Source organism: Nanorana parkeri, unplaced genomic scaffold (genome assembly GCF_000935625.1).
Source record: "Nanorana parkeri isolate BGI_ZX_2015 unplaced genomic scaffold, ASM93562v1 scaffold51, whole genome shotgun sequence".
Taxonomy (NCBI): domain Eukaryota; kingdom Metazoa; phylum Chordata; class Amphibia; order Anura; family Dicroglossidae; genus Nanorana; species Nanorana parkeri.
This window is the reverse complement of record NW_017306319.1, coordinates 1,196,686-1,209,281: the sequence shown is the minus strand read 5'-3', so window position 1 is coordinate 1,209,281 and position 12,596 is coordinate 1,196,686. Positions and strand designations below refer to the sequence as shown.

Below are 12,596 nucleotides of genomic sequence, written 5' to 3'. Positions count from 1 at the left end.
ATATATATATATATATAGCATTTTACCTACCATAAAGTATGGTAGGAAAACTTTTGCTCTCAAAGATAATCTTCCATCATTACTTGTGCCATTTATTTGTGCTCAGAAATACATACTAAAGCAAATAAAGACACATTCAGGATTAACAACTGTGCTACACCAACTGTGTATAGCAATAAATGAATACTAATATTAATAATAATATTGTGCATGCTTTCATGTATTTAAATTGGTAAAACATATAATGTAAATTGATAACATGAGTTTGCATAATTTTGCTGTTTAACCCAAAACAGGCATAAACAAATAGACACAAGTTGGTAAAATGTTAACACTAGGTTGACTTTGTTGATCAAAATTAGTCAGAAACACAGTGTTGGTAAATAAAAACAAATATCATAGTTTAAAGATGAACTCCAGGAAAACAACTAAATATGCAGATAAAATACATATTAGAGAGCTGTCTTAATTCTATTTCTGTTCATCCAGTTTTGAGATTTACACAGACCTGCCAAGAGACATGGTTTTTCTCTGCTACAGTTAAGGAACACATACGGGTCTTGTCTGTACCCCAGCATGTGACTGGACAGAGAAAGGAGTGGCAAGAGACTGCTGCCCTCATATCTCCCATGTCACTAATTTTTCCAATTCTATCAACTTGTGCCTTGTTAGCACATAAGCTTTGCAGTAAAACTGACTGGCTTTTTGTGTTGCTTCTGCCCCTTCAATTATGAGCTCTGCTGTAAAGGGAATTGCAAGAGCCTAATACCAGGTCAAAACCAGGTACCGACACTGCTTGCATTTTCTTGACAGGACAAAAGTACTAGTGTATCTATTTCAGTACATGCCAGTGTCCTTACTATTGGTTTCACCACTATGACTGAACCAAGAAGGGTGCTGTGGCGCAATCACTTGCTTGGGAAGACCACTGTACTGATGGATCTTCTAAATGGAAAAAGAGTGCTCCAAGAGTGTTTCAGATTTATACAAATTGAAAACAATTCTACCATAAAAACTTGTTATATTGCCTCATTAATGAGGCCATAAACCTTTCCCTTAAAGTAAGACTTAACCCTCTTTGACAAAAAAATCACATCAGCATACAGCTTTGCATGCTGATATGAAATCATCTTACATTTATTAGCTAAACAAACATATTGTTATTTTACTTACAATTTTTGTTTCTACTTCCTGGTCCACTTTGGTACAAATGATGTACTCTTGCCCAAGGCTTGCATCCTGGGAAGGTTACATCAGCAGAGCATTGCTGGGAAATCTCATCTGTAGTCTCATGAGATCTCAGGGAAAAGCATTTTCTTCCTCTGAGATGATGTGCATGGTCATTTGCTTCTGCCCCTTCAATTATGAGCTCTGCTGTAAAGGGAATTGCAAGAGCCTAATACCAGGTCAAAACCAGGTACCGACACTGCTTGCATTTTCTTGACAGGACAAAAGTACTAGTGTATCTATTTCAGTACATGCCAGTGTCCTTACTATTGGTTTCACCACTATGACTGAACCAAGAAGGGTGCTGTGGCGCAATCACTTGCTTGGGAAGACCACTGTACTGATGGATCTTCTAAATGGAAAAAGAGTGCTCCAAGAGTGTTTCAGATTTATACAAATTGAAAACAATTCTACCATAAAAACTTGTTATATTGCCTCATTAATGAGGCCATAAACCTTTCCCTTAAAGTAAGACTTAACCCTCTTTGACAAAAAAATCACATCAGCATACAGCTTTGCATGCTGATATGAAATCATCTTACATTTATTAGCTAAACAAACATATTGTTATTTTACTTACAATTTTTGTTTCTACTTCCTGGTCCACTTTGGTACAAATGATGTACTCTTGCCCAAGGCTTGCATCCTGGGAAGGTTACATCAGCAGAGCATTGCTGGGAAATCTCATCTGTAGTCTCATGAGATCTCAGGGAAAAGCATTTTCTTCCTCTGAGATGATGTGCATGGTCACATGTTCTAGTCACATGTGCCAGAGTTCCAGGGAGTAAAGGTAGATCTAGTAACCTGCCCTTAATTAAAATGGCCACTGTCAGAAGAATGGGGAGGAAAATAAAAATAAGGTATGCAAAAAATAAAAAGCTTCCGATTATCTATAAATACCTGTTTGTAGATTGCCATTACTAAACATTTCTAAAGGTGCCTTTATTGTTATTTTTAAAATATGGGTAAAGTTCCTCTTTAATGTTAGCGATGCTTTCAACTGTCTTTATCTGCTTGTCTGCCCATCCATTTCTTTGCAGGTAGTACCCTAAATGGTCAAAGTTCATGGGAAGAAAGATTTATTGGTGAAATAGAATAAGGTGCATCATGTGTGATGTTTCAAATAAAACAAATTCCACATTCAAGTAATTTTGTACAATGCTGAGCTGAAGGCAACTTAAAAGAGCACTTTAAGTTAAATGGGATTTAACACAATTGTGGTACTCTTTTCAGATGACAGACTGATGCATTTAGAGTTCATATGCCAAGAACACAGCAACTAGTAGATTTTAGCAGTCATCAATCTGTCAGAATTCAATGAGATAATATACCATTGTACGCTCATGAAACAAATTACATCTGCAAGTAATTTGGACAAAGCAGATCTAATAGTACTTTCGCACAATTATTTTTGAGCTTACTCTGTCTCCCAGTGATGAATCTGTATCTCTTGAGCAGCTCTTTGCCAATATAATGGTTTCCTTCATTTTTAATCCTTTAAATCTTTTTTTCTGTAATTATGTATTATAGTAATAGTATATGCAATACATTCCAAGGGTCGGGGTTAATTTTACATTTCTACAATTCATTTTGTAGCAAATGTGATTATACTATTAAAGGGGAAATAAAAAAAAAAGACAGAAGGCATCTTTAGCTTTCTATACAATATTATGCTGGCTTCCACATGTAAAATGGTTAAAGACACCGATGATTTGCCAAAGGTCAAATTATCCACCCACAGGTAACATAAACCAGTTATAGGATGTGTTGGAGATTATGCTAAGTAATAGTATGAAGACCTCATTCGCAACCTTTGTATTTGAACTACTGAGGAATTCAAGGGAGAACTAGATAAATCTAATATGAAGTAGAAACATTTTTATAAGCAAGTCGATGTACGGCTGATTTCAGCCGATATACGGCTGAAATCAGCCGTACCAGCCTGAAGTGAATAGCCGAACAGTGTTCGGCTCACTTCACTTCTGATCGGTCATTCACTCGGTTGCCCTCGGCAGCTTTGTGAATAGACCCCATAGTGTATAGTAGGCTTAATGCACGCATAAATTCCAGCAAGACTGTTTACATATGTCCATGGTAACATTTACATATAGGTGCACTTTAACACCTACAGTTAGGGAAAGATAAATGCCTAAACAAAGTCTAGGCTGTGAACGAAAAAAAAAAGCTATGTAAAAGCTAGTGAGGCTTATATACTAAAAGAGTTAAGAATGTTCCCTCAACTCCTTTTTTATATAAGCCTCACATTCATGTGAAAAGCAAATTCCTACCTATACATTGTATTTGAACGTGATTTCATAATTGGGAGTGAATTCTCAATTAATTTAGTAAATCAGTTATAATATGTTTAATATGAGATCTGGTCTTAACTTAACATGTCCTGATTCAAATTTCACCTCAGTATCTGAGTCTAGGGGTGATGATAATCTGCAGAGGAATGACTTTATAATTTTTTTCCTAGTAAAAAAACAGCAAATAAAAATGATTGACATTTAAGGGTCATAGCCCACAGATTATTTAAGCACAGTCTTAGAGAAACATGAACATTTTGTGGCCAATCTGCCACTGAAACATTTCTGTCTTTTTAGTTTGAGTGTTAATTTGTTTCAGCAAATGTTTCACTTTTTTTTCACAATGTTGTGCCTTGTTTCTGCCCTGATTTCGGATCACTGGGAGGTGGTATCTCCACATTTGCATCACTGTGATTAAAACTTGAAGCTTTGAAAGGACATGTTCTGTTGGTTCATTGGAACAGAGCTTTTATTGTCTGCCACTTGAACTCTCTTTGTCATTTCCTGACTTTTCCCATGTTAAAGGAGAACTATGGGGTTAAGGCTTTTCCCCATAGTTCTCCTTAGGGTAACGGGAGGACACAAACTAGCGTCCTCCCGTCACCATAGGCTCAGTATACCGCGAGCTGCAGCTCACGGTATACTGAGACGCCGCAGTGGATCCCGACAATTGTGTCGGGATCCCCCCATCTGCGTGACTGACAGCTGGCTCTGCCTATCTAGAGGCAGAGCCAGCTGTCAGTCACGCAGATGGGGGGATCCCGACACAATTGTCGGGATCCACTGCGGCGTCTCAGTATACCGTGAGCTGCAGCTCGCGGTATACTGAGCCTATGGTGACGGGAGGACGCTAGTTTGTGGCCTCCCGTTACCCTAAGGCGAACTATGGGGAAAAGCCTTAACCCCATAGTTCTCCTTTAAGGACACAAACAAAAAGCCTGCAGTAATTAACACAGCACACAGAATGTTTCAAAAACTGTTATCTACAGAAGATATGTTGCAGTGCAGAATGGGAGCAATAATTACTAAAAATAGGAGAAAGGGAGACAATCAGGGAAATGGATGTATAAACAAGCAGTCACATACTCAGAGAAATGCTGAGACAAAATAAAAAAAACTGCACACAAAAAGGAAGGAACACCAAAGAACTCATTAGGCTAACATGTTGTTATTGTTACATATTTAAAAAAAAGTTTACTAATGATGGCAAACTAAATGTAATTCTCTAAAAGCTTCTAGGATATAGTATGTGCAATTTCCTCCTCACCAAGTAAGTTTTCTTATAACTCTTTATTTGTAAAAACCATCAGTAAAGAGCTTCCTGAATTAAAGAATTGGAAATATGGTGGATTTAAGTTGTTCTCTTTGCAACAACAGTTAAATTTACATGAAGCCTGAAATGAAAATCAACTCTAATCCCTAGAATATTATGCTGATTTTGTTATGATTATTAAGACATTAAATTTACAGCAAAAATATCCTTTATAGCTGTGTGATAGCACCGGCAGTAAATGTATTTCCTTAATGTTGTTTGTTTATAATTACTGCAATTGTTTACTGGCTCGTCGTTCACAAGCTCATTACAGTATCAGTCAGAGAAATACCATAGAACCAGCATGTTCTTATTGATTACACTCTGTTATTTTTGCCTTTTTTCATTTATTCTAATGATTTAGAAACAGGACAATGCATAAAGCTTTAGCCCAATTTCTAAAAAAAAGAAAAAAATCATTAAATAGTGGTTGTTGTTAATAGGGCTCACTTATGAAACCTATCGCTTGGGGATGCTAAGGATAGCGTAGGTGCTACCTATTAACAGTCAATCAGCCTATAGATGTCAGTATTAACCTATAAATAAGAAAGTGAAACTAAACAGCTGACAGGTTGCTTTTTTTTATATAAGTGCTCCAAAGTTATATTGACAGGAACACACAAATCACAGTTGGATATACAGTCTGACAGCCTGAAGGCACAAAATCTGAAGAAAACTCATGCACACTCCATATGCTTGTTTGCTCAGTTCTGCAAATCTAACAAGTTGTACTCGATGGAAAGGAGAGAGGGGACAGAAGGGGTAGCAGTGCAGAGCCTCCTGGCCCTGGCCTGTGGGTGTGGGGCACCACTTTTCTCTATCTGTCCTTGATTCAGGTCCATAGTAGGGTCGCACATGAGATCCATATCTGATGCAGCCAAAAACATTAGGTTAAGTCTATCATTTTATATCTACGGGCATTCTAAATGAATTTCAAATAATTGCTAATAGTCGAAAAACAATTATACTTCTTTAGCTTCAACTGCGACTTTCCAAATACTAACAAACCACATATCTAGAAAACCCCCAGGCTTTTTTTGTTTGTTTTAACAAGATAGCCTATATATTTATAGATCATATACAATAATAGAATATAGACATACTTGACATTTATTGTCCTTAGACAGAGATACAGATGGCATTAAGTGATGGCAGTGTGCACTGGAGGTAGAACATGCATGACACACTTTTTTGAAGTGTGTCATGCATATTAAATACTTGGGGTTCTATTCACTAAGCTGCCGTAGGCAGCCGAGTGAATGACCGACCTAAAGTGAAGTGAGCCAAACTCTGTTTGGCTATTCACTTCAGGCTGGTACAGCTGATTTCAGTCGTATATCGGCTGAAATCAGCCGTACATGGGGTGGCTTCGGGTCGGCCGAACATGCTCAGCATGTTCGGCTGACCCAAAGTGCAGAAGGAGTTCGACTCAACCGATCCAACATCCAACATCTGGATCGGCTAAGCCGAACCTCCGGCAGGCTACTCGCTGCGGTTCGGTCTATTCTTATAGATGCCGAACAGCAGTGAGTGAATAGCCGAATGCCGCTCAGCTGTTCTACTCGGTCCCTCTGTGGGACCGAGCAGAACAGAAAAATTGTTAAAGTAGAAAAAAATAGATAGAAAACAATTGTGCGGAGCAAGCAGTGACATCTAGCTCCGCCCAACTGTTTTCTATTGTCCGGCGGTTCTGCTGCCGTCCAAAAAAAGAAAAAAAAACTCTCCCGGGCAGTCCGGGAGTCTCCCGCCTCCTGGCCGCCAAGGAGAGAAACACTGCTTTTTCGTTTTTTTTCTTTATTCTGACACAAAACCAGAATAGAAAAAATAAATAATTTTTGCCCATACGAATGCATTGCTAGATTCCTATTGGCTATTTCAATTTGCAATAGCCAATAGCAAACTAGCTATTGTTCCCGCCCTCTGCTGCTGTCAATCAGTAGTTGTTGACCTGATGGAGAACTGCAGCAGAGGGCGGGTGCAATGCTAGTTTGCTATTGGCTATTACAAATTGAAATAGCCAATAGGAATCTAGCAATGCAGTCCTATGGCCAAAAATATTTTTTTTATTCTGACACGGCTCCGTGTCAGAATAAAAAAAAACAAGAAAAAGCAGTGTTTCTCTCTTTGGCGGCCGGGTGCGGGAGACTCCCGGAGCGCCAGGGAGAGTTAGACTGTTTGGAGATCAGTGTCCCTGGTTAGCTGGTAACCAGGGACGCTGATCTCTCTGCAAGTGGCCGGAGCCAGCCGTGAGATCACGGCCTAAGCTACGGCTAGATCCTTCGACTGCTTCATGAATAGACCCCTTAGTAATTTAATTAGCAGTTTTTTGGGGGTAAAACTTAAATAAATAGGCCTTTGATAGGTATTGGGAACAACAATGTTTGAAGTACTGACAAAAAAGACGTTACCATTTGAAAATTTTGGTATGACCTGTAATTATGGACTAAAACAAGTACAAAGGAAAGTTAATTGCTAGGCTTTACATACACTTTAGAAGTAAAGTGTTTGCTTGCATAATGGTGATAATTTCTGAAGATACATATGACTAATTTGAATGCATGCAAATTTACTTAGATCTGTAATAATATGTATTTTTACTTCTGGCAGGTGGAGAGTCTGGAAGAGGGTGCTTTCTATGAATTTAAGATAGCTGCATCTAATCTTGCTGGGCTTGGCCTTCCCTCTGATTCAAGTGAACACTTTAAATGCGAGGCATGGACATCACCAGAGCCAGGTAAGACTTATTCAGTGTGTACATCTTTAGTGCTGACTTCATGTCTTGCATTACATATTGCATCTAGTGCAAAATAAATAGCTGGTCAGGGTATTTCTAAAGTTAGCTAGGCCTTGAGTAAATGTAGACTTTGTGTATAGGGTTGAAACTTGCTAGAAAAATTCTCTCAAGTGAGCTTCAGTTTTTCCCTAGAAAAAAATAAAATCATTTGGTGCATGGTGTGACCTAAAGTTGCTCTAACTAAGGAAAAGGTTGTTAGGACATACCCAGCAATAAACTACCATTTTGTAGGAGAGCAGATCTCAGAGTTACCTAAAGTCTATGACTAAGCCTAACTAGTTTCTTACATCATAAGCTACTAAGAGCTCATTTCTAGTTCATTGTCTAGGGTCTGCTCAATATACTCTTCAGTGTGCTGAGATATGTTTATTAATTATGAAGTTTTAGAAGTTAAATTGTAAGTAGATGCATCTCTGCACATTAATATTTACAACAAATAAAACTAGAAATACGTCTTAGCTATAAAGAACCACAATTCTGCATTCAGAGAAAACAAGTCACTTTATTTACAAAACACAAATTTCACAAGAGCAGAGCACAATCCCATGTGTCATAATAGTTTTATCATCTGTGACAGGAACACTACTCAGATTTATTTTTCCTTATTTCACCTTCCCTTTATATACAAGGTCTATTATTGCCAGTTTCCAACTTTCTTTTTGTACATACTAATATAGAGTTAGGATAGATAACATGCATATTTATTGTTTGCCATGACAAATGTTCAAAAAAAGCTTAGTAAATGTTTAATGCAGTTTTATGCCCTTTTATGGGCTGGAAGCATGACTTATATATTTGAGTTTTCCTCTGCAGCTACAGTGGATCAGGAATAAGTTATTTCTACTTAGAGTAATAAAAGGTTATTTCTGGATGGTTTAGAATATATGGATTGCTGCACTGTGGCCACTGCTTTGTGCCTTATTATAGAGGATTTCCAATTTAATTAGAAATGCCCTATACACTTGGGACCCTGATGCAGTCTAGATGACAAAACATTTAGTACACAACATGATACAATGATTGCCTGTGGCAGTCATTTCTTTTGCTTGCTACTGGCTATTAAGGGGATGATAATTTCAAAAGGCAGAGTATTCAGGACATCCTAGCATTTGAAAATTCAGGGTAATAACATGGAGAATTCTCCCTTGCCTGCAGTTCTCAGGTTTAATAGCACTGGCAGCTGTAATTTGAGCCTTCATCTGCATCAGCACCAGTTTATATGATCTGGTATTGCAGCACAAGCATAAAGTATTTTTTTTTTTTGTAAGAACATAGTGGGTTGCTGATACAGGCATTTATCTGATTGGTAAACTCATCAGCAAGGATTTTTTTCATGTTAAAGGAATTCTAAAGTCACAGCCTATATTATCCTGTTATAACATCAGTATTGTAATAGGAATACATAATATAGTCATTTTTGATAATGCAATCAAAGCTTTTGTGAAAATATCTCTTTTATGTAGTGATTGCTGCCTTCTGTCTGCTCATCATTTTTTCAACAACTTCCTGGATCCGCAGTATCTTTCCCTGCTGCTTGATGTGATGCAATCTCCATTTCTCAAAATTATATAACCCATCATACATTGCTTCCTGCAAGCAATGATAATTATTATCATTATTATACAGGATTTATATAGCGCCAACAGTTTACGCAGTGCTTTACAACATAAGGAAGACATTACAATTACAATACAATTCAAGACAAGATGGTAAGGCGGTCCCTGCCCGTGAGGGCTTACGATCTAAAAGGCTAATGCTACATTATGGGAAGTTCAGACACTGAGTTGTAGTTCAGACAGGCTTAATTAGAGTGGTGACACAAGGAAGAGCATATTGACAAGGCTGAGTGAAATTGTATCACAGCATTCAGGAAGTACATCATATGGGCATCTTCAATAAGTACTGTAAATTTACAAACTTCTACACTGATGTGGTTATTAGGGGTGGGATCGAACTTATAGGGATTCAAAATAGAAATACATATTTATTTTTAGTTTTTGATCATAGATACCCATCAAAGCAATTTGGCACATTTTTATAAAGTATTGTTTGCCTTGATTAACTTCTAAATGTGCAATTATTTTTGTCTTTAGAAGTGCATCTATAGCTAAAACATTGTATTTTAGTTTTGCATAGAGTAAGGAAGAATTAGAACCCCTGTCTGTGTCTTCATTAGGTAGATTCAACTTTGTCTTGGTGATATTTTTTTTAATTTTAGGGTTTTTACCAGAACAAGGGGTAAGGGAGAATCATCAAATGAGCACACTTGAACTGGTGACAACTATTTAAGAGGGGGATTTCTATGACTTTGGATAGATTTCCTCTCTTCTCCTGTTGTGCTTTCAGGGCAGAAAGTGAAGGTAAATCTGCCCAATGGGACATAGGCAGCAAAGAATAAGCTGACAGGTTATTTTTAACCCGTCTATACTCTATCCAAAACTAAAGAGAAAGGTTTTGGTTATATACTATATATACTAGCGGTCATATTTTTTTCCAGTTATTATTGAAATCTAAGCAGTTAAATGTGTCAATGTATTTTGAAAATAAAGCATAGAACAAATAAAGAAATCATGGAATCTTTGTATTTAACAAAATGTCATCTACATTTTAGACTCATTAAAGTATCCCCCTTTTGCAGATATAACAGCTGAACACGCTTGTGGCATTCTTTCTACAACAGAAATCAAATATTATTCAGAAAATGTTTCCCAACACTGTTACAGAAGTTCCCACAAATGTGTTGCCCTTGTAGGTTGCTTTGCTTTCACCCTTCTGTCCAGTTTATCCCAAACCAGCTCCATGGGGTTTAAGTCTGGAGACTGTGGTGGCCTTTACATGATTTGAAGCCTACCGTCTTAATTAGCTGATTAACCCCTGACCAACCAGCTGTACAGCAGAGGGTATTGCATGGTGCTGCAAAATGCTTTCATAACTTAAACTAGTAATTTGGGTAACAATGCTGTGGTAGTACGTTTGGCTCAGGGTGCCACTCACTCTGTGCAAGTGTGCGTTGACACTGGATCCAGCAAATAAGCCCCAGACCATCACGCTTCCTCCTCCATGTTTGACAATTGGTGTCACACACCTAGGAACCATCCTTTCCCCTACTCGATGGCGTACAAAAACTCTGCGTGATGAACTGGGGATCTAAATTTTTGATTAATAGGTCCATAAGACCTTCTAACAGTCTTCCATAGTCCACTGGTGGTGCTTTATGGCCCAGGCAAGGCTCTTTTTTTAAAATGTTGCCATCTTACCAATAGCTTTCTTATTGCCACTCAACCTGTCAAACCTGTAGCTCGAAGTCTTCTCTTCACAGTTGAAATTGAGACTTGCTTACTTCCATCAGTGTTAAGTTGTGCTTGAAGCTGTTGTCCCGTGAGCCACCTGTCACGCTAGCTGTTGACTCTCAGAAACTTGTCTTTTGATTTGAGTCTGCCAGACCTCTTCCTGTCAGTTTCCTCCAGTTTTCAAGGGCCTTTTGGTGGTGTAGGAAACTGTACTCACTGACACCTTGGCTTTCTTTTCAATTTCTCTAAAGGAAAGACCTAAACTTTTAAGAGTTATAATGGTCCGTCTGCTTCCTTTGTTAATTGCCTTTTTATCACCATTTTGGGAGCATTATACTACCTACAGTTCAATACTGTCCATACATTGCTTAAGAGGGAGTAGTAACAGTCTGTTCAAACACTGCTTTATACAGACAAGGGGCTTGTGAGTAATCCACAAATGTTGGGAATTAATTTACTTAAATTACTGCAGAACAACTGTGAGTTGTTAACCCATTACTCAGTTTTTGTTAACCTAAACTTATTTTTTTTAATTTCTGGCAGTTTACTGCTTACCTCTGTACCATTTCAGGTTATTCACTCAACTTGAACTGCTTCATTTTCCATAAAAACTGGAAAAATGGGGGTGTTCTAAAACTTTTGATAGTGTACACTTCAAACTAGATAGGCATTGTGACACCAGTGCATCTAAGCTGTCACATTTCAGAATATGAAGCTATATAAACAACAGTAGGTAAAAAAACCTTTAGTTTAAAGCCTATTTTCACTTTTGCAGTCAAATTTGAGAAAACCGCTCTATATGTTATGTGTTCCTATTCACACAGCATGCCTAAAATACATTTAAAAAATATTTTAAATGTTTTGTTGCAGCAGATAACATGGCTGATTCCAGGTTTTTCTCAGCACTTTCACCGGGATCTGTCCTTATAGAGCGACATAGGAATACAATTTGATGATAGTGTTTCTCTCATTAACTTCATTAAAATTTGAATGCAGAAGCCTGGGCTGTAATACTTTAACCTTTTGTTAGGGTAGGCAGTGTTCATATCTACTTTACAAATCTTAATAAAATCACCCAGCACAGTACAGGCTCAACAAACCCCTTACAACCCCTCCTAACATTACAAAGAATGAAAAACAAGTAGTAATGTTAGCCTTAAGAAACCAGGTAACCCTAAAGTAAAAGCAATTTAAACTGCAAGCATGTTTTTCAGATTATGCTATCTGAACAGAAACATGTAACAAATATAGAATAGGTGTTATCCTAATTTGGCGGTGGAAGTGGAAATACACTTTAAGTATCTTAATATCAGCTTCCCCTAATGCTCTGAAAGGAGCACTGAGACTCGCATTAAAAGACTCATCAGTTAATTGCTGCTTCTTTACAGTCCAGTCCAGGCTAGGGTGTACTTTGTCCAGTGTTTTTGTTCAAGCGGTTCTGCTGCCAGTGGTGATCAAGAACCTGCTGCTATCTGGCTTGGGTGTTAAGATTCCAAAACCGGCTGTCCTGAATTATGAATGCATTGGCAAGTTAAACAATCCCTAGTCATGTGTTTTACCGCTTGGCTGGAATTTAGCTTTTAAGATCATATATTTTAGTTCCACTTGTCCTAACATTTAAAAAAAATACAAGCCAATGTTCAATTGTTGGAAAAAAAGTCAAA

At 37.7% G+C, this 12,596-nt stretch overlaps 1 protein-coding gene across 1 annotated transcript in view; it reads left to right on the top strand.

Moving 5' to 3' along the window:
* MYOM2 (myomesin 2) overlaps positions 1-12,596 on the top strand; it is a 128,059-nt gene that overhangs the window by 65,732 nt on the left and 49,731 nt on the right. Inside the window, exon 18 of the mRNA XM_018574917.1 lies at positions 7,456-7,582. Within this exon, the coding sequence (XP_018430419.1) occupies positions 7,456-7,582 (127 nt within the window). The remainder of the gene's footprint in view (positions 1-7,455; positions 7,583-12,596) is intronic.